The sequence below is a fragment of the Vipera berus genome (genome assembly GCF_964194415.1).
Source record: "Vipera berus genome assembly, chromosome: 5".
NCBI classification, from domain to species: domain Eukaryota; kingdom Metazoa; phylum Chordata; class Lepidosauria; order Squamata; family Viperidae; genus Vipera; species Vipera berus.
The window spans coordinates 76,032,491-76,060,178 of NC_138207.1; the positions used below are offsets into that span (position 1 = coordinate 76,032,491).

Consider the following 27,688-nt stretch of genomic DNA (forward strand, 5'->3'; position numbering starts at 1 on the left):
AAATTTAGTTTCCACAGGTAAATTTATGTTAATGTGTGGTGGAATCTCCAACTAGAATGGAGAGAGGAGTGAAAAGGCTTGTGAGTTTAGAGTCTTTGCAAGGCTGAGTCAACCTTGAGCTGGTGAAAATCGAACTGCTGGGAGTTGGCAGAATTAGCCTGCAATACTACATTCTAACCACTATGCCACCGTGGCTGTACATTCATTTATTTTTATTAATATCTCACTCAGATACAGAAATCTCTCAGTGCAGAGCAGACAATGACATCAAACAAAACTATACAAAAACAAATGTTGTAGCCAGTGCTTTTTTTGTAAAAGAAAAAGGTGCCGGAACTCACACATGTCATACAACCCGCCTTGCCTACCCTACAAGGTTCCATCCCAAAAAGGTGCCGGAACTCTGTTCTGAGCGTTCTATGAGAAAAAAAGCCCTGGTTGTAGCAGCAGGAACTAGAAATAAAGAATATTTTTGTTTTTAAAACCAGATATTTAAAATGCATGAAGTACATGGATAATTCCAGAAATTGTACCATCTGTAGAGAAAGCATTATAGAAAGGGGTAAGCAAGACCTTTTCACACTGAGCTCAGCTGTTGATGGTTTCATGAACATAACTATGTGGTATATGCTTAGCAACAACACAAAAGTAGTCCACAATTGCTCTTTTGCTGGATTTCTTGAACTTCCTAGTTTACTCTATATCACTGGTTCTCAACCTGTAGTCTGAGGACTTCTCATGATGTCATCACAGGGGGTCTGCTAAGGCTTGAAGAAATGTTATGATTTAAATCTTGAGTTACTTCTTGGGGGTCCGTGGCCATGATCCATGGCAAAAAAGATATTTAAAGGGCGTTGGTGGTGAAAAAAAGGTTGAGAACCACTACTCTACATCATTAGAGATCCTTTATCTTTGTACAGAGCTTCTGAGCCCAGACAAGATACCATAATCAGATGCTGATGCTGCCTGCTGAAACATAATCAATGTGCTACCAGCAACAAATTTTGTGGCGGTTGTTTTGTTTGCCTACATACCACATGTCATACTTTACTTGGAAGGAGTCCTTCATGAATTGTATAATGTCTTTTGTTCTTGTAAAGCAGTGGTCTTGCAACTGATAAAAAAACCCCTGAGGTAGCATAGTGTAATTTTTGAAGGATGTTTGTCAGGAAATGTTGCTGTATCAACTCATCCTGTTACTGATACTATGCATGCTGAAATATGCCATGTCAACACAGGGACTCCAATCTGATTACGTAGTGACCTCTGAAAAATAAAACAAAAGTTGTTCTTTTCAGATAGAGTGCTGAAAAAAAGGGGAATGTCAGATCATTTCCCAAGAGAACCATCTGTTGAATCAGTCCTACTACATAAGAGTAGCAGAATTGTGAGTTCACCCTGGGCTTCATGGTGACATGGATGAAAGAAACCAGAGCTCCAGTTTCCTAGTCCGATTTCGCTTCGTCTGGAGACCCAAAGAGGTCAGAAAGTCACTCTGGAGAGGCAACGAGGGGGAAGCGAAACCTTGGGGGTTTGGAGCCAATGGCGGTTGGCCCAAACAGACCGAGGAAACTCTTCAAACAGGTGGGAGAAAGGCTGCCAGCAAGTATGCAGACATCCCAAGCCACAGACAGCCCGGGAAGAAGTGAAGAGCCGTGGCAGTGCTGCCAAACAGCTGCCTATCAACAACGTCTTTGATCTGGGTGAGATTCTTCTTTATTTCTCTTCCCTATGGACTTTTAAAATATATTTCCCTGAATTGGATAACTTTTAAAAGTAAAAAACCCCAGGAACACTTGGGAAGAAGAGAGTTAAAAGCAATGAGAAATCGGAATGGGGGAATGAAATTAAGGAATATAAAAATATGCAGAAAAGATTTGAGACTGATTGAAAAGAAAAAATGATAATCTGTTGTTGGCTAATTTTTTTGATTTGGGAAGATTTTTTTTACTTTGTTGTAAAAGAGCATTTTAAATGAAAGTTTTATTACTGGATGAAGACACTATAACTAATGAGGACATCTAGTGGTGAAGGAAGATACTACAATAATACAGAAAAAAATCAGAAGACTGATGACATTGAAACACCTGTGCTAAACAAAGAACCTCCTGTGTTTCTACAAAAGAAAAACAAAGTTTTTTTAAACTACATCTTTCAACTGTAGACATAACTATTATAGAAACTATTTAGAGACAGGGTTTTTTTTCCTTTTCCTTTTTTTTCTCTAATATCTTTGAACTGACAGGAATATTTGGATTAGATTTACGCAGTTGGTGTTTTTTATTTTGCTGGATTAGATCTTAAAAGTAGTTGGCTTTTTTTAAAACTTGGATTAGCCCAAAGCAGTTGGCTCCTTTTTAAACCTGGATTATAGCCTAAAGCAGTTGGCTCCCTTTTAAAATTGGAATATAGCCTAAAGCAGTGGATTCCCTTTTAAACTTGGATTATAGCCTAAAATAGTTGGCTCCTTTTTAAAGTTGGATTTTAGCCTAAAACAGTTGGCTCTTTTTAAAGTTGGATTACAGCCTAAAGTAGTTGGCTTCCCCCCCCACTTCCTGTAGATTTACAAAGTCTGCCTGATTGAACAATGAGTGCACCAAACCTCACTAAAATTACAAAAAAAAAACCAGCTTCTGCACCCTCTTCTGGAACATCTAGTCCAGCAAGTCAGGGATCTATTGAAGCAATATTACAATGAGAGAAGGCAAACAATCTCCAAAAAGAGATGCACATGACTTTACAACTAATGCAAGAAATGATGCAGAAGAATCATCAAGAAACAAAAAGCAATCTTAATAAGCTAAATGAACAAATGCTTGACATAAAGACACAATTTGAGGTTCACCAACAAATGATTCTTAAAAATGAACAAAGAATTCAGAAGGTGGAAGATCAATCAGAAGATACTGGGGGAAAAATGAAGCACTAATGACAAAGAATGAAAGATTAGAAAAAGCAAATCAAAACTTAGAAGGAGCAGTCGCTGCTTTGGAAAGGGAGAAGGCAGTACACTATTTGAGATTTCAGAACATACACGAAGATAAAGAGGAAAATATAGCAGAAGTGATTATTAATCTATTAGCAGACGCCCTAGAAATGGAAAGATTGGAGATGCAGCATGAAGTGGATGAAATATTTAGAATGAATTCAAGTTACACAAGGAAACACAAATTGCCCAGAGAAGTCCATGTAAGATTTATGAAGAAAACAATGAGGGATGAGATATTAAGAAGAGTTAGACATGATCCATTACAATATAAGGGTAAAGAAATAGTAGTGTTGAAACAGATTCCCAAGAGAATAAGGGATACTTGAAAACAATATCAATTCTTGACTACAAAGCTGATTGCAAAAGGAGTAAATTTTAGATGGCTGATGCCGGAAGGGATTTTAATCAATTGGAATAACACAAGATGTTGTTTGGACTCAGTGTGGAAGGCAAAGGATTTTGATGAAAGACATAGATAGAGGATTTCTTGGAGAAAGAACACAATATCAACAAGAGGATGGAAAAAGCCAGAAACAGCAGAACAAACAATAGAGGAAACAATTACCCAGGTGGAAGAGGGAAAAGAGAAAATGAATCAAGAAGATGAGGGAATAGTAAGAGAGCAAAGGATTACAAGATCAACAAGACCTAAATATAAGTAAACCAAAATGGAGAAGGAAAATGGATTTTTTTCAGTGAATATAAATGGATTGAATTCCCTATTGAAAAAGAAAAGAATTTTCAAACTACATAAATTAAATATTGATATAATTTGTTTGTAAGAGACACACATAAAAAAACAACATCATAATTTTTTGGAAAATCCAAAACTTGGAAAGCATCAGCTCAACAAAAAAGAGGAGTAGTTATATATGTCAAAGAGACACTAGATTCCAAAATGATTTATGCAGATGACAAAGGAAGAATATTAATGGTAGAAATATTTTTAAATCAAAAACAGATACTTTTAATATTGGAACACTGCTATCATGTCACCCCTCACTCTTCTCTTCGTTAAACTACACATACCCAATTCCAGCAACCGTTCCCTATATGTTTTAGCCTCCAGCCCCCTAATCATCTTTGTTGCTCTTCTCTGTACCCTTTCTAGAGTCTCGACATCTTTTTTACATCGTGGTGACCAAATCTGGATGCAGTATTCCAGGTGTGGCCTTACCAAAGCATTGTAAAACTAGATACATTGGAATATTATGAACTTCATCCAGGGAAACAACTGGCACTAGTATTTTTAGATGCCTAAAAGGCATTCAATAATGTTTCTTGGCAACTTATGATTCAACAACTAAAACCAATGGACTTTGGTCAAAACTTTATAAATATAATTCAAACAATATATCAGAAACAAACAGCAAAAGTAATTGTAAATGGGGATTACACAGAGAATGTTGGTATACAAAAAGGCACAAGACAAGGATATCCTATTATCCCCATTGCTATTTATCTTAACTTTGGAAGTTTTAAATAGAAACATTAGGCAAGATCCAGAAATTAAAGGATTGAAAATAAAAGGTGAAACCTACAAACTGCAAGCATTTGCAGATGATTTGGTATTCATTCTAGAGGAACCTTTAGAGACAATTCCTAATCTGTTGGAAAAGATAGAACAATTTGGAGAGATAGTAGGATTAAAGATAAATAGAGAAAAAACTAAAGTGATAGTTAAAAAATTTTCAGATAAACAAAAAAAAGCAATTATCAGAAAAAATAGAATTGCAAACAGTCAAAAAGGTCAAATATTTGGGAATATATTTGACAGCAAGATATTCATGAAAGAAGATAATTACATTAAATTGTTAAACCAAATAAAGTTTGATTTGGAAAAATGGAAGAATCTTCAACTGTCGATGTTAGGAAGAATTGTTATAATGAAAATGAATATATTATCAAAAATATTATTTTTATTTCAAACGATACCTTTAAAACTGGAGAATTTTTTTTTTAAGATTTAAACTCTCTTAATTCAAAAATTTATCTGGCAAGGAAAGAAAGCTAGAATTAAATTGAAAATGTTACAGGAAGCCAAGGGAATTGGATGCTTTGGCTTGCGAGATTTGGTTTTATATTATCAAGCATCAGTGCTAACATGGATAAAAAAGTGGATAACTCTTAGAAATAAAAGATTGCTGTATCTGGAGGGACATGACCTGCAACTTGGTTGGCATGCTTTTCTATGGTACAGAAAAAATAAAATACACAAATACTTCCAAAACCACTACATTAGAAACACATTATTATTAACTTGGGAAGAAATAAAATGTAAAATTTATTTGAAAATTCCAGGATGGCTTTCAACAATGGAAGCATTTGTACATCCAAATCTAGTCAGTTTCAATAAAATATGGACATACAAAGATATTCTAAATTCTGAAGGGAACTTAAAATCTAGGCAAGAGATGGAAAATCAGGGCATCAATTTAACATGGTGGTCACATTTACAAATGCAAGTCAGATATGATAAAGATATTAAATAGTATGGACTTTACAAAGAACAGACTATATTTGATCAGACATTATTAACTTCTGATGAAAAGTTAATTTAAAAAATGTACAATTTCTTATTAAATTTCAAAATGGAAGATGAACAAGTAAAAGAGACAATGATAGTACAGGCAAAGAATTTTGGATATAATATAAACTTAGAAAAGTGGCAAAGTTTGTGTGAAAGAAACTATAAATTGACAATGTCAGCTTCATACAAAGAAAACTTATATAAAATGTTTTATAGATGGCATTTGCTACCAACAAGATTAGCAAAAATGTTTAAAAACGTGTCAGATAAATGTTGGAAATGTAAACACAAACCAGGTACTTATTATCATATGTGGTGGACATGTGTTAAAGCAAGGAGATATTGGACAATAATACACACTTGGTTAGAAAAAATGTTAGAGAAACATATAGACTATAAACCTGAATTTTTTTTACTAGGTATTACACTAGAAAAACTTGATAAGCAAAGTACATATTTGATTATACATGTGATAACAGTGGCAAGAATTATATTTGCACAATACTGGAAGAACGAAGAAATACCACCAGAAGAAGAAATAATAATAAAAAAAATTAGACTATGCGGAAATGGACAGACTTACTTTAAGGTTGAAAGAAAAAGAAGAAACAGAATATTTTCAAACTTGGGACCTATTTTATCAATGACTAGAGAAAAGATTTAGGGATTAGGAATTTAATTTGTATTAGTGAATAAGATACTCAGACAGCACATTTTTGTTGAATAATTATTATTGAACTCTGTTTAAAAAATAATAAAACTTTTAAAAAAATAATAGCAGAATTGCTTGATTATGAAATGAATGTCATATAAATTTGATACAATTTAATAAATTAAAAAAATAACTGGGACTTACACTTTTACGAGCATTTTAAAGATTACCTCTTTTAATCTTCTGGTTGGTTGAATTGCCTCTCCGTTAGTTGCTTAACTTTACTAGCTGTATCATAAAATTTAAGTTCTCTCAGACAGGTGATTAAAGTCTGATAGGAATCTTTTATCCCTTGCATTTCATGCCAACGTTCTAGTAATTTTATTTTTTGTTCAGAAGAATCATGCAAATTGTCATGGACGATCACATCGATTTGGGCTGTACTTAGACCCAATCTCCGAGCAAGCCTTTTGACTTGGGTCACTTCCATATCACATACAATTATAGGAATGTCAGGCTTCAAGTTAATATCTGCAAAAGAAAACAAGAAAAAAACTGCAGGAAATTATAGCAGCCAATGATGCATAAAGGGGTAAATAACATTGACCTCAATTAATTTTAAGTGTGATTCAGAGACATCAAAATGATACCAAAATGAAAAGACATCATCCTAACAACCAAAGCACATACTACAAAATAGAAGTTTAGCTAAATTTAAACAAAAATGATTCCCATACATAGAATACATCATTCAGCATGAGCAATATAATCACTTACAGTTAGGCTTCTGAGGGTTATAAATGTCTACAAATATAGCAAATTAGCAGGTATGCAAAGAGGAGAAGTTAGAAACCTATTTAGGTTTCTTTCCTCTTTTGCTCCTTGTGGTATTTTAATCCTTATTAAATTTGCTCCATTAGTCTATTTTTCTTTTTATCAACATGTAGTGCACACACACACACACACACACACACAGAGAGAGAGAGAGAGAGAGAGAGAGAGAGAGAGAGAGAGAGAGAGAGAGAGAGAGAGAATGTACACAGAATATAAATACAGTGGAGATTGTAATGTTAATATTAAAACTTCACCAATACTTTTGAGACAGGGAAAATGGAATGTATTGTTAAGGCCATGATTTTTGCAGAGGTAACACATGGCTGTTGAAACCTGATCATCAGAAAAGATGAACAACAATAACAACAGAGTTAATGCTGGAGAAAATGGCTAATGAAGCTACGAAACAAAAGCTTAACTATTTTGCAAAAACCTAATGCAAAGGCAAGAATTATTACAGCAGTCTTTAAAATGGCCAACAAAAGACAGTGCTAGATACTGTCACTGAAGAATGAGCTTACAAGAATTCAAAGCAGTTCCTGACAGAAATATCCTTGAAAAAATGTTTATCAGTTAATGAAGAATCAGAAGCAACTGAATAACAGAATATTTGTAGCAAAGGCCTAGATACAGCACTACTATACAATCAATAAATATAATTGTGCAAAGTTGTAAGCATAAAGAAAGCTATGTTGGATAGGAGTTTTGGCGCAGGTTTCTTTCTGGATCTGATACGGAAATTCTATTCCCAGTCATCCCAAAGATGCTTTTTCACGAAGCAACTGGACTTTCTTGTTTTTCTTTGAAGACATTTTGCTTCTCATCCAAGAAGCTTCTTCAGCTCTGACTGGATGGTGGGAGAAAGTCAGAGCTGAAGAAGCTTTCTTGGATGAGAAGCGAAACATCTTCAAAGAAAAACAAGAAAGACTAGTTGTCTTGTGAAAAAACATTTTTGGGATAACTATGACCTGAATGACTGAGAATCTCCATAGACATCTATTCCCAGTCATGCATCTGGACACATGCAGTTAAGAGGGAGATGTAATGGAGCCCATTATGTTCCACTGAGACTCATGTGTTGCCAGCAAAGCGTTACTAGTTCTGTAGCCCTAGACAAGGCAAGTGTGATGAACAATCTCATTGCTACGTTCTGCATCAATGAAAGACCATCCAGTACTGAACAATTCTTAGTGGTGGAATGATACAACTGAGCCGTTAGTAGAGTCCAATATAGCCCAGGCATAAAAGCAAACACATACAAACATATAGTGCAATGACTGTTTTTTTTTTACATACCTCGATACTCGATTTTCTTAAAATCCTAAAAGGAAACAAATATAAAAAAAAGATGAACCAAATCCATACCACCAGCTTTTGCTTCCTGCTAGTTCTTTTTTCTTCTTCAATTTTTAATTTTTATTAAAACTTTTAAACTGGTAATAGAAAGTCAGGAAGAAGAAAGAAGTCAAAGAAAAGAGAAAAGGTGCAAGAAAAGGTAAAAAAAGATAAAAGTAAGAAGTACAAAGAAGTGACTTTCAGTATTCTTCACAGCTTTTGGTTCTCTAAAACTCCATCTTAGTGCAAATTCTGTAAAGCAAGCTCCACTTTTTATTAGTATAATTAGTATACTAATTAGTATAATTAGGCAAATTATACTATTTTGCTCCCAAACTGAAATTTCATATAATATCTAAAGAACTCTCCAGCAAAAACTGCACATTTGGATAGAATTTGATCTTATTCTTTGTCATAAAGGAGATGGGTCCTGATCTAATCAAACATTATCAAATAAGAGGGTGGCTCTGAATTCTCAGCAAATTGAAAAGATTTACCAATTATACTTCAATCCCACCCATTTCGTTGTGTAAAGTATTTATTGGCCTGGACACATGGTGTCCAACTGATGACTTCTTTCTTTTTTAATCAAATTAATTTTCAATTTGTGGTGAGGAAAGTAAATAAACAATAGGAATTGCTACAGGCTGGAACAGTTTGTTGAAACAAGTACTGGGTTTACTATATATTCAGGAAAAAATTTAAGTCAGAATTTTCCCATCAGAGACAAAGTCTCTGAGGTTAATGTCTCTATTTTGGTTTCTGGCTTTCTATTTTATGCATGCATACACCTCTTATCCATAAGTGAAAGAGGTTGCTCTTATGCATAAGTAAATGAGCTTGCTAATCTAATGCATATGTAAATGAAAAACAAAATTCAAAATAATAACTATGACCTTAAAAAGTCATATCATTGAATAAAACAAGTGGCAAAGTTCAAAAACAAACTCAGTGCCCACATACATAAATACAAGAATAGTAGGTATAAAACAGCACAGTATGTAGTTCTAAATTGTCTGTGTCTGACAGACCCCATTCTTTTCCTGATAAAGAAAAGGGTATTACAGTTTTGGGGTGTCTGTGGGGGCCCATATTATTTTTATGGGGCAGACTTGGCCACTATTTTGGCTTTTTTACCCCCTCCCCCCCGAGTAGATGTCCCTGCACAGATGGTCATTACTACCAAGTGGGTCTCACAGCTCACCTCAAGGTTTAGAAAGGTCATCTGGAGGAAACCTCCCAAATCACTGGACATTTTAAAGATAAGAACCACAAGGAAGCATTTGCAGTGGAAAAACACCATTACTACCATTAGAAGCTAGACAGAAGCTAGTATGCATGTTGGTTTGATGCCTTAGGTTACTCTCTATTGCCCTTCTTACATCTCTGGATTACTTCAAAAAAGGAGACTCACGTATAGTTCATAGTTAGGGCCATTTTGAACTGGAATGTTTGGCCTCCTTTGAATTTTGCACCCTGGACCTACAAAGAAACACAAATAATTATGTGCTAGATAGTCTTCAAATGACTGAAAATGGCATATTAGGAATGTGCTTATACTAAGTGCGAAATGCAGTAATTTCATGTGAAATTTCTGGAAATTGTGATGACCGGAGTTCTTAAACTTACTTTAATTTACTACAATTTGCCACCTTTAAAAGGCAGGATGTTGGGAGAGGCAGCCAAACGTAGAAGTGAGATGGTGTATATGGCACTGGGATTGCAAGCTGCCAGAGCCTGACAAAGAGCTTGTTGTTGTCTCCCATTGCTTAGGGATGTTGTTTGTGTCTAATTTCATCTTTTAGTTAATGTGAAGCTACAAAAATCAGGTTGGTGTGTCTTGTGACAATAAAGGTATACAAAACATGAGAGCTGGTAGAATAGAAGCAACAAGTATCTGTCTCAAATTTTGTCCCCAAGCAAATATCAATGATGTCAGCTGGCACAATGCCCTTGCTTGTGTACTTCGCTACCATGTGGTGACAATCTATCATGAACTCTGGGGAGGGTGGATGGGAGGGGGAATTTTTCTCTATCTGAAAGAAGAACCTTGACTTCCAAAATTATTGAAAGAGGACACAATTGGATTTTAAATGTAGAATGAAAGCTATGGGAGACAGTTGTTCCTCTGCGTACTGGCTGGCTTAAAAAAAACAATAATAAGGTTTATTTATTTTATTTATTTATTTTTATTACATTTATATCCCGCCCTCTGTAGTTTGTAAAGGAAAGTGATATCAACTTACAATAGCACCGCCATAAAATCAGTCCCAAAATCACTGCGACAAGAGGCAGAAGTATACAAAGCCACAGCAAATTCTCTATGAAGAAGAATATTTAATAATATGTTTTCCAATCCATATGGGTCAATTTGCACATTTTTTTGAACCTGTGCTGTTAAAAAAGCAACAAATGCACTGCTAAAAATGGAAACTGAAACCACACCTGGTAGAATTGGAAACATTCCTTTGAATGAAACAGAATCAAACAGAGCACAGGTAGTCCTTGACTTATGACCAGAATTGGGGCCAGAATTTCTGTGGCAAAGCACGGTGGTTGTTAATTGAGTTGCGCTCAGTTTTATGTTTCGCTAGCATTAAGCAAAACACTGAAGTTGTTAAGTGAATCACTGCAGTCGTTAAGCAAATAATCCAGCTTCCCCCCATTGTCTTTCCTTGTCGGAAGCCATGAAGAAGAGTCAGAAATGGGCAATAGCATAAACTGGAGCGGTTGAAACTATCGTAAATGTATGTCAGTTATCAAGTGCCCAAATTTTCATCATGTAATTGTAGGCATGTTATGATGGTTGTAAGGGCAAGGATTGGTCAGTGCTGTTGTAAGTTCAAACAGTCACTAAGTCAAGATTGTAAGTCAAGAACTACCTGCATAATTGATTACCCATTCATGCTACTGTGGGGAGTCTTCAAACTTGGACCTTTTATGACTTGTGGACTTCAACTCCCAGAATTCCTCAGCCAGGCATGCCTGTGCTACTGTTTCAAACCATTAGCTTTTGATAATCTGTTGATGTCCAATTATGTCCTGAACAGACATACAGTAGTAATACTATATCAATACACTCTATAGGTAAGATCTCTTTGAGCTGAACTCAATTCTTGATGATTTCATGGACACATCCTAGACCTTCATAACGTTGCTCAAACTATAGAAATACTGAAACTCTTCAGAAGGTGTACCATGTTTGACAGTGACTCTTCTGGAGATTGGCCAAGTCTCTGCAAAATCCTCATACTTAGTGATATCCAAATTAGTGAACATCACTAATGTGGGTTTTCACCATTTTTGATGTGAGAAACTCACAAAAAGAGTAATTAAACTCTTAAGATAGATTTTAAACTGTTTCAAAAATAAGTGCCACATCAAAAGTGTTTGCTTCCATTCAATTCACCCTGGTTGACTATTGAGCAAATCAATGAGGGAGGAGATTTCTGAAATTGTCAATGGTCAGAAGAGGAATCAGGCAGGTGAGATGGGGGTTGAACCTCAATAAATATTTATTTATGCAAAGTGTTATTCAACACTTACTGACATTCAAAGAGGCTTTGATGCTTTCAGGGAAAGATTGATAAAGGAACCAGGCTTCTGTCCAAAGAGAAGAGGCAGCACAGCCATTGATTAATTCTGCCTTCTCCTCACTGCCTCTAAGGCCATTCCAGGGGTTTTGAGTGGGAAGCCATATTGGAAGACAGCCCTTTTTTCAGAGAGGACAGAAGTCTACCCAGCACAAGATTTAATCCAACCATACTGGATTGTTGTTGTTAGCTGCGAAGTCGAGTCCGACCCATCGCGACCCTATGGACAACGTTCCTCCAGGCCTTCCTGTCCTCTACCATCTTCTGGAGTTCATTTAAGCTCACGCCTACTGCTTCAGTGACTCCATCCAGCCGCCTCATTCTCTGTCTTCTGTTGCCTTCAATCTTTCCCAGCATTAGGCTGTTCTCCAGTGAGTCCTTCCTTCTCATTAGGTGGCCAAAGTATTTGAGTTTCAACTTCAGGATCTGGCCTTCTAAAGAGCAGTCAGGGTTGATCTCCTCTAGGACTGACCGGTTTGATCGCCTTGCAGTCCAAGGGACTCGCAGGAGTCTTCTCCAGCACCAGAGTTCAAAGGCCTCAATTCTTTGGCGCTCAGCCTTTGTTATGGTCCAACTTTCACTGCCATACATTGCAACTGGGAAGACCATAGCCTTGACTATACACACTTTTGTTGACAGGGTGATGTCTCTGCTTTTTAGTGTGCTGTCTAGATTTGCCATGGCTTTCCTCCCCAGGAGCAAGCATCTTTTAATTTCTTGGCTACAGTCCCCATCTGCAGTGATCTTGGAGCTCAGGAAAATAAAATCTGTTACTACCTCCATTTCTTCCCCATCTATTTGCCAGGAATTGAGAGGACCGGATGCCATGATCTTGGTTTTTTTAATGTTAAGTTTCAACCCAACTTTTGCACTCTCCTTCTTCACTCACAACAAGAGGCTCTTTAGTTCCTCTTCACTTTCTGCCATTAGAGTGGTATCATCTGCATATCTTAGGTTGTTGATATTTCTTCCGGCAATCTTAATTCCAACTTTTGATTCATCTAGCCCTGCCTTTCTCATGATGTGCTCTGCATATAAATTAAATAGGCAGTAGTATACCTAATGGTCATCTGAATTAAATTCACCCATTCCTGTCCATTTTAGTTCGCTGATACCTAAGATGTCAATGTTTAGTCTTGTCATCTCTTGTTTGACCACGTCCAGCTTTCCTTGATTCATGGATCTTACATTCCAGGTTCCTATGGAGAAAGAATCTTTACAGCATCGGACGTTCCTTTCACCACCAGACATATCCACAGCTGAGCGTCCTTTCGGCTTTGGCCCAGTCGCTTCATTCTTTCTGGCGCTACTAGTACTAGCCCTCTGCTCTTCCCCAGTAGCATATTGGACGCCTTCCGACCTGAGGGGCTCATCTTCCAGCGTCATATCATTTTGCCTTTTGGTACTGTCCATAGGGTTTTCATGGCAAAGATACTGGAGTGGGTTGCCATTTCCTTCTCCAGTGGATCACGTTTTGTCAGAACTCTCTGCTATGACCTTTCCATCTTGCGTGGCCCTGCACGGCATAGCTCATAGCTTCATTGAATTACGCAAGCCCCTTCACCACGACAAGGCAGTAATCCATGAAGGGGCCATACTGGATATTATTCAATTTTAGAGACAGACTGATTTTGGACTCAACTACTCTCCTGGTCCCTTTTGCTTGCTAAGGAATGCCTAAGTGATAGATGGAGTTAAAGGAAGTAACAGCAAAGAAAGAATTTTGGACAGATTGGCTATTAGGGCCCCAACAAGCTGAATTTGCATACATTCAAATTCAGTTCTTTCCATGGGCTTCAACAGGAAGGGGTATCAAACAAACTCAGGATGAGAGCTTAATCATTGATCAAACTTCCAACCCCCTTTACACACATCACAAAAAATGGTGGGGCTTTCATCATGGAGTTGTGCTGCCACCTTGACTTTTTTTAGACACCCACACAGTTACCCCTTGTATCCCTTCCTTTCTGGAGCTTTAATTAAACATGTCAATAGTTACCTTTCCCCCCACAAACTGTATTTTGGGTTGGGGTGCACGGTTTTTCAATTCTGCCATTTTCACACCTACATAAAAAACAGTGGATAATAATGAAGAGGTTCAATCAGGAAAAAGCTGCTCATCTGATCACGTTCTTCCTTCTTGAATTTTGGTATATTCTGCAGTCTTTTCAGCCTTGGTGGATCAAATTGGTGAGAGGTGCAATGAAATGCTTGCTGACAAGAAAGGTTCCCACAATCTCCCACAAGGTGTGGAGATATACATGAGAAGAAGAAAAAAAGTGAGGACTCTACACCCGGCTCTTTTTTGCCTGTTCAGTTTAAAAACAAAATCTTTAATCTTAGGATTTGGCTTATCCTGTCAATTGCTGATATGAGTTAAGAGATTTGGTGGTGTATAGATTTGATAATAAGTAGCATTTATTTATAAAATTTACATCAGAGCCTTTGTCATAAAAATTATATTTAAAATGGAAAGAGTGATGTTACAACATTCAGAGAAAAAATATGTTCTCTTTGATAACCCAATAACAACCCAATTGTCAGGCATAAGATAAGGTCACATATCAGGAATTTCCCAAAACAGAACCATTCCAGGTTTAACAGAATAGCAAAATGAAGAGTTGGAAAGGATCTTGGAGGTCTTCTAGTCCAGCCCTCTGCTCAAGTAGGAAACTATATTCCATTTCAGATAAATGGTTGTCCAGTCTCTTCTAAAATTTATCCATTGTTGAAACACCCACAACTTCTGGAGGCAAGTCATTTCACTGATTAATTGTTTTTACTGACAGAAAATTCCTTCTTATTTCTAGGTTGGTTCCCTACTTGATCAGTTTCCACCTATTGCTTTTTATCTTGCCCTCAGATGCTTTGGGGGATAGGTTGACCCCCTCTTTGCCATAACTCCTTAGATATTGGAACACTTCTCTCATACCACCCCTAATGCTTCTTTTCATTAAACTAGGCATACCCAGTTCCTGCAACTGTTCTTCATACATTTTAACCTTCAATCCCCAAATCATCTTTGTTGCTCTTCTTTTCACTTTTTGGAGTCTCAACATCTTTTTTATATCGTGATGAGCAAAAGTGTATGCAATATTCCAAGGCATTATAAAGTGGCATTAACACCTCACATGATAAAGAAGAAAAATCTGATTATGCCAATAGGAAGTTTAAAAAAATCTTGTAGTTGAATTCATACAATGATCATTGTAAGGTAAAGGTAAAGGTAAAGGTTCCCCCGCACAGGTGTGCTAGTCGTTTCCGACTCTAGGGGCCGGTGCTCAACTCCGTTTCAAAGCCAAAGAGCCAGCGCTTGTCCGAGGACGTCTCTGTGGTCATGTGGCCGACATGACTAGACGCCAAAGGCACACGGAATGCTGTTACCTTCCCACCGGAGTGGTCCCTATTTTTCTACTTGCATTTTTACGTGCTTCCGAACTGCTAGGTTGGCAGAAGCTGGGACGAGTAACAGGCGCTCACTCTGCTACGCGGCACTCGGGATTCGACCCGCCAAACTGCCGACCTTCTGATCGACAAGCTCAGCGTCCTAACCCACTGAGCCACCGCGGCCCTTATGATCATTGTATGAATAGGTAAATAGGTAAATAGGTAGGTAAAATGAGGACCCAGATTGTTGGGGGCAATAAGCTGACTTTGTAATAATGCTGCTTGGGGTGTGTGTGAAAGCCCTAATAAGCAGGCATATACATAGAATGAAGGCTACTGCTAAGCTTGTAAGCCGCCCTGAGTCTTCGGAGAAGGGCGGGATATAAATGGATTTTTTTAAAAAAATCATTATGAATCAGAAAACACCATTCCAATTTGACTCAAGACTTCAAACCAAACCATTGTGTTGGATTGATTTGATACAAACTGCTGATGCAATTTGGAAAAAAAAAATCCATCTTTGTGTCTGTGCAGAGGTGTCTCAATAGAATCAAAGATATCTCATTCAATCCAGCAATTAGAATACATTGTTCAGGTCAGTTAGCTACTTCATTTTAATCAAATTGTCTTTTACTTTAATTTCCATAATAAATATATGCACAGCTGTAGATACAGATAGTCCTTGACGTAAGACAGGGGTCTTCAAACTTGGCCCTTTTATGACTTGTGGACTTCAACTTCCAGAATTCCTCAGCCAGTGTGCCTAGCTGAAGAATTCTGTGAGTTGAAGTCCACAAGTCATAAAAGGGCCAGGTTTGGAGACCCCTAACTAAAAACCATTCACTTAATGATCCTTGGAAGTTACAATGGTACTGAAAAAAGTGACCTGCAACTGGTCCTTGAACTTGCCCCATGGTCACGTAATTGAAATCTGGGTGTTCAGCAACCAGCAGGTATTAATGTCAGCTGCAGTGTCCTGGGGTCCCATGAACACTATTTACAACCTTCCTAGAGATCTTCTGACAAACAAAGTCAATAGGGTAAGTTGAATTCGCTTAACCACTGATTCACTTAAGGATTTCAGCAAAAAGATCATAAAGTAGGCCTGACTCACTTAGTGTGAGTGTCAACGCTGTAAACATTGGATGTTCCTGCTCTGACAACTGATGAAAATTGCAGCCATTTCCGCTTTGCTTTTAACATGCTTTTTCTTCTATTTAGAAATTAGGTGCAGAAGAGGGTTTGGGATGAATGCTTGAGCTCAGCTAGCCATAATAATAACGTTGCTCTGTGGGAAATCAAGGATGAACTGACAATGGTTTGGTGAGCTGAGGAGCTGGAGAGAAAGCCTGTGTTTCGGCTAATTGGAGAACATGATTTATGACTGCTTATTGGGGGTAGGAATTGCAATTTGTTACTTTGTATGGGGGAAGGGATTTTAGTTTTGGATTCAGCTATGTAGTGCCGATACTTTGTTTCCTGAATAAAATGTTCTTTAAGGAAGAATTCTAACCTTGAAGTTCTTTTGATGTGTTTCATCTATCGGAACCATAACAGTGAGCACTTAGAAATACAAGTTTCAATCATAATTGTGATCATATGTGAAGACTACCTAAACGACCTTTTTTTAAAAAAAACAACCCAAAACCACAGACTCTCCTGAAGTAGTAAAATACATGACACAAAAGTGAGATTGATTCTCAACCGTAATGCACCACCTGGTGTTTGGAAGTGATTGTGCGTCTTCCAATATATTATATAACCTACTGTTCTTTCTGGATTTAGAAAGAGAGTAAGGTTTAAGATTTAGAGACAATATGGCGGTAGTTATTGAGAGAAAGATCTAGAGATAGATAGATGATAGATGACTCCCAACTTCTTGCTGACTTCCTCATTGACCTTGCATGTGGGAAGCTGACATGAAAAGGTGCAAATCACAATCATATGCCGCAATGGCCATAATTGTGAAGCCTGATTCTACAAATACTTGTTTAGCATTGTTCTAAGTTTGAATGGTTGCTGAATGATTGGATGTTAAAGATGAACTATCTGCAGAGGCTATCATATCTGCTTCTGTTCTGAATAACAGAATAACAGAATTGGAAGGGACCTTGGAGGTCTTTTAGTCCAGGGGTCCCCATGGTCCCCATGGACCAGTACCAGTCTGTAGCATGCCAGCAATTGGGCCGCACAAACAAGGAAAGCCCCATCCACAAGATGCACAAAACCACACAGTCTCTGGACCATGGAAAATCCTCTTTCCACGAAACCGGTTCCTAGTGCCCAAAAGATTGAGGACCTCTGTTCTAGTCCAATAGACAGGTGGAGAATGAACTAGAGGTCACCCTCTCCATTTCTGTCTCCCTGTTTGCTGGTGTTACCAAAGAATTTCCCACCTCCCCCCCCCAATATTTTAGGATTATTTTTTTATTGAAAAGTTTTAAAATACATTTTATCTTTAACAATCCCCCCTCCCCCTCCCCTACCTATCCCTCCCTACCCCTCCCCCCCTTTCCCCCCTCCCCCCCGACTTCCCAGAGCTAAGTACAGGGTATAAAAAGAAAGAACAATCATAAGCATCCATATGCTACCAACAATAAATTCTTAAATCTATCACTCTCTAGCTCAAATAAGATAACTACAAGCAATACTAACATTTCATATAGAAAAAAAAAGAAAAAAAAAGAAAATAGAAAGGAAGACTTATTCAAATGCTAAATGAAACTTTTTAGTCCCATATTTGTTCTGGATATATTCAATCCATTTTTTCCACTCCATAATATAACGTTCTTGCGAATGATCTTTCAAATAAGCCGAGATCTTTGCCATCTCTGCCAGGTCAGAAACCTTTAAAGTCCATTCTTCTATGGTCGGCAATTCCTCCTTCTTCCAATATTGACCTATTAAAAGTCTTGCTGCGGTAATTAGATTCAACATCAATTTAGTGTCCACAACCGTAGCATCTGTAATTATACCCAACAAAAAGAGTTGCGGACAAAACTTTATCCTTTGCTTGAAAATCTTCTGCATATTCCACCAAATTTTTATCCAAAAAGCCTTGACCTTTTTACAAGTCCACCAAATATGAAAATATGTTGCATCTTCACCACCACACCTCCAGCATTTTGGCTGATAATTCGGATACATACTTGCAAGCTTTTTAGGATCTAAATGCCATCTATAAAACATTTTATAAAAGTTCTCTCTTAAATTTTGAGCTTGTGTAAATTTTACGTTCCTCACCCAGATCTTTTCCCACGTGTCCATTGTAATAACTTCTTGGATGTTCTGGGCCCATTTTATCATACAATCTTTAACAAGTTCTATTTCTGAGTCAATTTCAATCAATGCAAGATATATCCGTTTGATATGTGCTGGACCCTGATTTCTAATTTGCTTTATCAAATTTTCATCAGTCATTGTAAAACCAGTTTTCTGATCTTCTTTCCACCTGGCCCGTAACTGAGTGTATTGAAACCAAGTTTGAACAATCTTCTCATCTCGCAAGAGGTTATACGGCTTCAAACACCAGACATTTCTTTCCAGACTTAAAATCTCCTTATACGTAGTCACATCATGTTTGAAACCAACATTTATGTTTTCTATTGCGTGTTTTGGAATTGCCCACAATGGCATCTTACAGTCTAACTTATGTCTATACTTCTTCCAAACTCTCAACAATGCCTGTCTTAAAATATGCACTTTAAACACATTATCTACCTTCTTATCATACAACAAATATGCATGCCAGCCAAATAACAAGTCGTGGCCCTCAAGATTTAATAATCTCTCTTGTGTCAAATTAATCCAATCACTTATTCCTGCTAACGCAGCAGCTTCATAATATAATTTAAGATTGGGCATTTTAAGACCACCTCTTTCACGAGTATCCTGCATAATCTTAAGTTTAACTCGTGGCCTTTTCCCTGCCCAGACAAATTTATTGATACCCCGCTGCCATTCTTCCAGATTAGAATCTTTCTTAAGAACTGGTATCATTTGAAATAAGAATAAAAATTTAGGCAGGACATTCATTTTCACTGCTGCGATTCTTCCCAACAAAGACAATTGCAATTTTTCCCAACTCTCCATTTCTTTTTGAATTTTTCCCCATAATTTTTCAGTTATTTTTATATAACTTTGTATTAGAGGGTGACAAAAACACCCCCAAATACTTGACCCTTTTAGCAATCTCAAATCCAGTTAATCCTTCTAAAAGAGCCTTTTGCGATACTGTCATATTTTTGGCCAGAATTTTAGTTTTTTGTGCATTAACTTTAAATCCAGAAACCTTCCCATATTGCATTATTATCTCCATCAGGTCCACAACAGAGTTCTCTGGCTGGGTCACCGTAACAACCAGATCATCTGCGAACGCTCTCAACCTATAATCCTGATCTCTAATTTGTATACCCTTAATTCTTTCCGAGTTCCGTATTTTTACCAATAATATCTCCAATGTTAACACAAATAACAAAGGCGATAACGGACACCCTTGCCTTGTGCCCTTTTCAATATTACATGCTTCAGTCAAACTATTGTTAACTATTATTCGGGCAGTTTGTTTTTGATATAATGCCCTAATTGGTTGCAAAAATTTATCCCCAAAATTCATTTTATCTAAAACTTTCATCAAAAATTGCCAATTCAATTGATCAAAAGCTTTTTCAGCATCTAAAAAGATTAGCGCCGCAGGGATCTGGTTGTTCCTTTCCAAAAACTCTAACACATCAACTATATGCCTCACATTATTTTTCATTTGCCTACCACTAATAAACCCAGTTTGATCCCCATGAATCACCTGTTGCAGAACCCTCATCAATCTGTTAGCCAACACCTTAGCAAATATCTTATAATCTGTATTTAAAAGTGATAATTTTTTACTTGAGTAGCATCTTGATCTTCCTTCGGAATCAAAGAGATAAAAGCAGTTCTCCAAGACGGAGGCACCTTTCCCCCTCTCTGAATTATCTGGAACAGTTCCTTTAACGGCTTTATCAACTCCATTTGTAAATTTTTGTAGTAAACCGCAGTCAAACCATCCGTACCTGGCGCTTTATCCAACTTCAATTCCTTAATTGCTATAAAAATTTCTTCTTCTGTTATCAATTGGTTAATCTCCTCTTTTTGTATTTGCGTAAGAACCGGGATGCTAGCATTCTCCAAATATACATCAATGTCTTTTTCATTAATCTTCTCCTTAGCATATAATTTAGAATAAAAATCCAGAAAGGCTTCCTTAATAAGATCCTGTTGAAACACAACCTTTCCCTTATGTTCAATTTTATCTATATTAGAAGCCCTTTGCTTTTAGGATTTTATAGCCCTCCCTCCTCCAGCCTGAAAAATGAAAGAGTTGGAGAAGATTTCCATGTCTTCAATGGCTGGAGCTGCATATACATATCTTTCCTCTTGTATTTGCTGCCTACCTCTTACTGAAAAGAAGGATTAGGGGAGACAGGATAGCAGTGTTCCAATATTTGAGGGACTCCAACAAAGAGGAGGGGGTCAACCTATTTTCTAAAGCACCAGAAAGCAAGACAAGAAGCAATGGATGGAAACAAATCAAGAAGAGAAGCAACCTAGAATTAAGGAGGAATTTCTTAACTATGAGAACAATTAATCAGTGGAACAGCTTGCCTTCAAAAGTTGTGGGTACTCCTTCATTGAAGGCTTTCAAAAAGAGACTGGACAACCATTTATCTGAAATGATATAGGGTCTCCTGCCTGAGCAGGGGATTGGACTAGAAGACCTCCAAGGTCCTTCTAACTCTATTATTCTGTTCTGATTGACTAAGTTCCATATTATCCTCACCTGATTGAACAGGTGTTCCCCAATATCAAAGCCTGATAGAGAATAGCCAAATTTCCATTGACTAGAATGGGGAAAAGAAATGCCTTAAAATTTAAACCCTTGGAGAAATACACCATTATGGAGTATTTGTGGGTGTTGTGCAGATGTGATGTGCCTATCAGCTTGATTTCTGGGTTCTGAAGTAAGACATCTTGTTTGCAATAAAGCAGCTTATAAGAAGTTCTGAATTGAGTATGTGAACCTTTAGGTAATTACTAAAAGGGAGGTTGAAATTCTGGAGAAAAGAGATGAATTGTCACATCTGCACTGAAATATATGAGTATCTAATTTTGTCACTCTTAGTAGGTATATAGAAAACATACTTATCACATTCATCACAGTGGCGGCAAGGTTTAGTTGACTCACAAAAGAAACCAGTCCTACACCTACATATTACATTCTGGGTGATGGTACAGTTTTTTTCAGTTTCCATCCCTAAAATAAATGGAAACATTTTATTATTCAAATATTTTTTAAAAATCTCATTTTTATGCCTGCCAAGCTTTGAAGACTAGGCACCTTTTCAAAGAAAACAATGCTGTTCTTCAAATACATGAGGGGATTTCAAACAAAAGACAAAAGGTTATTCTTTACACTGTCACTGGCTGTGTAAAAGGCACATTTCAGTAACAGATGTTTGACTGAACATTCAGAGAAACTTTTAAATCAGAAACACTTCTACCTTAAAGCCAATCTCTACTTGAAAACATGTCTGATTGAAAAAAATATCTCATGAAGATCCTCTAACTCTGTACTTCCTTCATCAAACCAAGGCATGAACAAAGTGGTTTTCAAATTTCCCTCCAAGTTTTTTTTTAAATGCTGAAGTCTGCATAAAATCTCTGACTTAAGTCTGCATATTTCTTCCAGCTGACATGCTTACATATTTTTAAGTTGTATTCAGAAAAATCTTGTGAGGGCCATATCTTAGGCTTTCTGTAATCAGATGGACTAAATATCCTTTTCTCCTGTGTGAAATACATTGATGTTGAAATACAGTATTGTTGATCATACATACCATGATCTGTATCACAGAAATTACATCGTAGGCAAGCAGTTTTAAAATTGTCTTTATCCATATATTCTTTACCCTCTGTGCAAGGTTTGCAATTGGTTTTAGCATTCTTTGTGCAATCTAAAGATTTGACAGAACCTGTAAAAAGAAAATGTTTCAGAAATAGCCAGTGAAATCCTTCTGATTAGGACATGGCAAATTTGGGCCAGGGGAGACATTTGAAACGTTGAGAGCATCCTACAAGCATTGGTTACTATGAAATCCATAGGTAATCACAATTGGCACCATTATTGGTGAGATTGTTCCGTCTACTAGCCCATTAAGAGGACTTCTATGCTATCAACTTACATATATGTGTCTCAGCCCTATGGGAAAAACCAGATGAGCAAACTACTACTACTACTACTACTACTACTACTACTACTACTACTACTAATTATTATTATTATTATTATTATTATTATTATTATTATTATTATTATTATTATTATTGTTGTTGTTGTTGTTGTTGTTGTTATTGTTATTATTATTCACACAGTCAGGCAGATGTTCAGACTGGGTTTGTCTACCTATCAGGTCCTTTTCAAGGGCTTGTGATAGGTAGGTCTGTTTGTTGTTATTGGTTATTATTTAAGATCTAATCTTTAGTTCAATTCACAGTCTGGGACTGTTAAAAACTTAACAGTTCAAGTCCTAACTAAGGGCCTAAGAGCTATTAAGGTAGCATCTGAGTATAATTATTAATCTAGTTTTATGCCATCTATCTCACTGATATAACGGCTTCAGTAGATTATACTTTATCCAGATAGGTTATAGTTACAGAGTCTTGCAAGTCCTGCCTATGTTTTCCCTGCCTTCTGTCTTATAACCCAGGGAGTTGGGGCAGTAGTCAGTCTGAATCACCACAGCATAGGAGTTAGGGTGCAGAGCTAGGTGTGAAAAGCCTAGGTTTCCCTTAGGGGCAGAAACCATTTAGGTGACTTTAGGACAATCATCCTCTGTGACAACTTGCCACAGCCAACTCACCATGGAACAATTTAACAATTCAGTTTAATTATTTAAAATAAAACATTATTTTAATTTTTGTCATTCACATTTCATTCTGTCCCTTCATTTTCATCCTTTCGTTAATGATTCTATTCCACCATTTCTAAGATATTAGTGTAACTCTTGTCCCTCAGTGAGTTATCCCGCACTGAGTTGGCCATGGCAAGTTGGCAGCAGCGAATTGTCATAAATTTGTCAGGAGAACAGAAGATGAAAAAAAAAAGCTGCCACTAGCATGCCTCTCTCTCCATCTTTTCATACCATTCACAGCACTACAGCTTTACATTGCGTATTCATGTTTCAGTGTTTTAGGAAAAGCTTTAAAAGTCTTAAGGAGCGATTCCTCAAAAGTGGAACAATTTTTGCTTGAATTAAAACAAACATAGGTAGTCAGGTTGGGTTGTTCAGAGTAATCTCTGAAGCAATGCTACACTGCCTTGCATACTTTATTGCATAAAGTAGCGGGGGGGGGAGAGGTAGATAATAAAGATAGCAGTTGCAACATCAAAGCTCTGAGTAGCCACCTTGAATATTTTGAGACACATTTCCTCTGTAGTATATCAGTCAAAGCTCATGAGAAAGAAGGATATGGAGCCACTACAATTTTCCGAAATGGTCAAAGGTTCTGGTGCCCTTCTGAAACATCTTAATAGTCACTAAATACACCAGGATAATTGGGGGGGGGGGAGAGATGCTTCTCTTTCACTGCTGTAAAGAAGTGAAGAATAAGAAGAGAGAGCAGCAAGCAATAAATAGCCCTTTTCATAAAGAAAGCCAGTTTGCTAGTTAACATAATCAAAACCACATGGCAGAATTTTCATTGTGCAAAGTACATCATTGTTATATTGTTCAGCCTTCAAGCCATCCAGACTCCATTAAATGCTCTCCTGGGTCTTGGCTACAGCTAAAATTGTATTTCCAAGTTTTTGTCCTTAAAGTAACCTAGGCTAAGTTATTGTTTTAAAAGGGTTTTTTTTCCTGTGAGCTGTCTGGAACTATAGAAAGGTCAAAAAGTATGGCTTCCTTGTCGTTATGTTAATTTGTGCTTTCTTCCAGGTCATGAGGCAATACAAAAATATTGCAACATATTTTGTGCTGTGCTTGCTATCAAACCATATCCTGTCTTAGGGACAAAGTGAGTAATGGGTGTTGCTCTTACAGATGTAATAGGAGTCAACTTGGAGGAAAGTGATGGGTGGAGTCTCTAGATATTGTTTGCTGGCAGGAAGACAACAGTAAAAAGAATGACTACTCCATTAAAGTTGACTGAAAATAGAAGATTCCTTGTAATGATGGGCCATGGAGGAAATTTTAACTTGCATTCTACTAAGCAGAAATGCATTTCAACTGTTCAGACCCAACCTGGCAAGATATGAAACCAAGAAAGTAAGGCAGGAGTACACAGAGGATACATATGAGCAAGCCATATGGTACAGCCCTGTGTTTTTTCTATTTTAGCTCTTTCACTTGGTGAAAAATATGTTAAGAAGACTTCTATAGCCCAATGGAATAAATGGAAGATATGGATGAGGTCTGCATGCTATTGGAATATTGTTTCATTAAGATTCTGCTCCAGCTAGACTGGTGTTTCTCAATCTTGGCTGCTTGAAGATATGTGGACTTCAACTCCCAGAATTTCCCAGTCAGCCTGGAAATCTGGAGTGTTTCTGCAATCACAGAGAGGTGGAATGCATCATATTATTTTACAACCCATCACTTGGACCAGTGTTTCAACCTTGCAGCTTGAAAATGTTGGCTTTCAACTTCTAGAACAGGGGTGTCAAACTGCTGGCCCACAGGCCGAATGCGTCACACAAAAGCCATGCTCACCCCATTGCCAGCAATGGCAAAACAGTCCTGATACGCTGTGCGACGTCATATGATGTCACGAGTTTGACATGTCTGTTCTAGAATATTGAGCTAATATTGAGAAACACCAAACTAGACAATGATGCATCAATGGATCAGAAAAGTGAAGACTGCCTGCTCATCTTTGCAGTGGGGACCTACTGCTGTTGGTGACCATTGCCTTCCAACTAATTTCATGCATTCTGAGAAGCACCTTTGAGCCATCCTAAAAAGAGCAAACCTTAATAGCAAAACCATCACAAAATTCAGATTCTTCGCACCTTTCCATAGAGACATCAATTTTTTTTCTATTTCTCTATGATAATACTTACCAGGTTTACAAAGGTCACAACAGATACCATTGATTTCATATTGTCCACTGGGACAGTTCTGATTAGTGTGTAGTTGCTGTGGTATAAGTATAGAACCTCTATTGTGTAAGGATCCTGCAGCGGTTAAATCAAGAATCTGTAACAGAGAGGAAAACAAAGTATTATTGCATTGTAGCTTTAGGACTTAGAGACTGTTAGAGATTATTAGTGCTGTGTTACTAATTGTACTCTGTGTTAACTTACCTCTAAAGTTATTTTGGAATCTTAGTAGAGACTAAATTAATAAAAAACAGAAAAATTTATTTATTTATTTATTATTTATTAATTTAATTTATATACCGCCCTTCTCCCAGGGGACTCAGGGCGGTGAACAGGGCAATACATAAAAACTAGATACAAAAATTAAAATTATTAAAACATGATTAAACAATGCCCATAAAATTAATACAAATTTAAAATTAAAGTCGTTTATAAAAATCCCACCCCGTCCCATCAGGCCAGGCCAGCTTGTTTAAAGAGATGGGTTTTAAGATCGCGCCGGAAGGAGCGGAGATCGGGCACCATCCGGAGCTCAACCGGAAGATGGTTCCATAAATCCGGTGCACCCACAGAGAATGCCCTCCCCCTGGGGGTCACCAGTCGGCATTCTTTGACCGGTGGCACCCTGAGGAGGCCCTCTCTGTGGGAGCGTACTGGGCGGAGGGAAGTTGACGCCGGCTGCAGGTGCTCCCCAAGGTATTCCGGACCCATGCCATGAAGGGCTTTGTAGGTCATTACCAACACCTTGAACCTCACCCGGAAGACAACTGGTAGCCAATGCAGCTCGCGGAGCAAAGGTGTGACATGGGAGTATCGGGAAACTCCCAGTACAACTCTCGCGGCTGCATTCTGTACCAGTTGGAGCCTCCGAGTGGTCTTCAAGGGTAGCCCCATGTAGAGAGCGTTGCAGTAATCAAGACGAGAGGTCACGAGCGCATGAGTGACCGTACGTAAGGCATCCCGGTCTAGATAGGGCCGCAACTGGCGCACCAGGCGAACCTGGGCGAAGGCCCCCCTAGTCACAGCTACAATATGGTCTTCTAAGGAGAGTTGTGAATCTAGGAGGACTCCCAAGTTGCGAGCCCTATCTACAGGAGGTAATGACTCACCCCCCATAGTGAGGGGTGGAATATCCTGAATATCCCGAGATGCCGGTACGCACAGCCACTCAGTCTTGTCAGGGTTGAGTCGAAGCCTGTTCCTCCCCATCCAGACCCGGACCGCCTCCAGGCACCGGGACATCACGTCGAGGGCATCACTGGGGTGGTTTGGGGTCGAAATGAAAAGTTGGGTATCATCAGCATACTGATGATACCCAACTCCAAAACCACGAATGATCTCACCCAGCGGTTTCATGTAGATGTTGAACAGGAGAGGCGAGAGGACCGACCCCTGAGGGACTCCACAAACGAGAGGCCTCGCGGTCGACCTCTGCCCCCCTGCCAACACCGACTGCGAGCGTCCCAGGAGATAGGAGGAGAACCACTGAAGAACCGTGCCTCCCACTCCCAGTCCCCTGAGACGCCGCAGCAGGATACCATGGTCGATGGTATCGAAAGCTGCTGAGAGGTCCAATAGGACTAGGACAGAGGAATATCCCTTGTCCCGAGCCCTCCAGAGATCATTCACCAGCGCGACCAATGCCGTCTCCGTGCATGAGTGACATGAGCAGATGATAAGACTGATAGGAATAGGATGATGACTACTATGGTTCCAATGGCACCATTTCATTTATTTATTTCAATTTCCAGGCTGCTCAACTCCAAAATGACTTTGGACACTATCACAAATTAAAAGAACATTATATAAGATAACAACTGTCCCAAGAACAGAAACATGCTTCCATACCATTTTCCAGGTTAAAGGGAACTTCTCAACCATCCTAACCTAAGGCCTATGGAAAAGTGAGATGTTTAAAGAATAGTTTGAGGTAGGCAAGGTATGGGGGCCATACCAATCTCTTCCAAAGGGTGTATATAGCAACAGAAAAGGCCCATCTCTTTAGTCCCAATAGATGACATTACTCAATTGGTGAGATCTGAACCAAGACAGTTCTGCTGGAGCAAATAAGACAGGGAAAAAACTGCAGTAAACAGATGGTCCTTCAAGTAGCTAAGTTCTGTGTCATGTTTGTCTCAAATTGGGTCAATTGGATTCCTGTGTTTAGCAGGGATGTTACATGGGCATAGCAAGCACTTCCCATTACTTCTTGTGCTGCCACATTCTGGATCAT

At 38.0% G+C, this 27,688-nt stretch overlaps 1 protein-coding gene across 1 annotated transcript; it reads right to left on the reverse strand.

Moving 5' to 3' along the window:
* Positions 1 to 1,246: 1,246 nt before the first annotated feature.
* On the reverse strand, positions 1,247 to 27,688 carry FAS (Fas cell surface death receptor; the record flags this gene model as incomplete). Its single annotated transcript, XM_081328596.1, has 10 exons — positions 1,247 to 1,266; positions 6,402 to 6,702; positions 8,302 to 8,326; positions 9,755 to 9,822; positions 10,587 to 10,661; positions 13,933 to 13,997; positions 21,498 to 21,609; positions 22,193 to 22,327; positions 25,417 to 25,552; positions 27,635 to 27,688. The coding sequence occupies 9 exons, from the start codon at positions 27,686 to 27,688 to the stop codon at positions 6,407 to 6,409; spliced, it is 966 nt and encodes a 321-aa protein (XP_081184722.1). The 3' UTR covers positions 1,247 to 1,266; positions 6,402 to 6,406.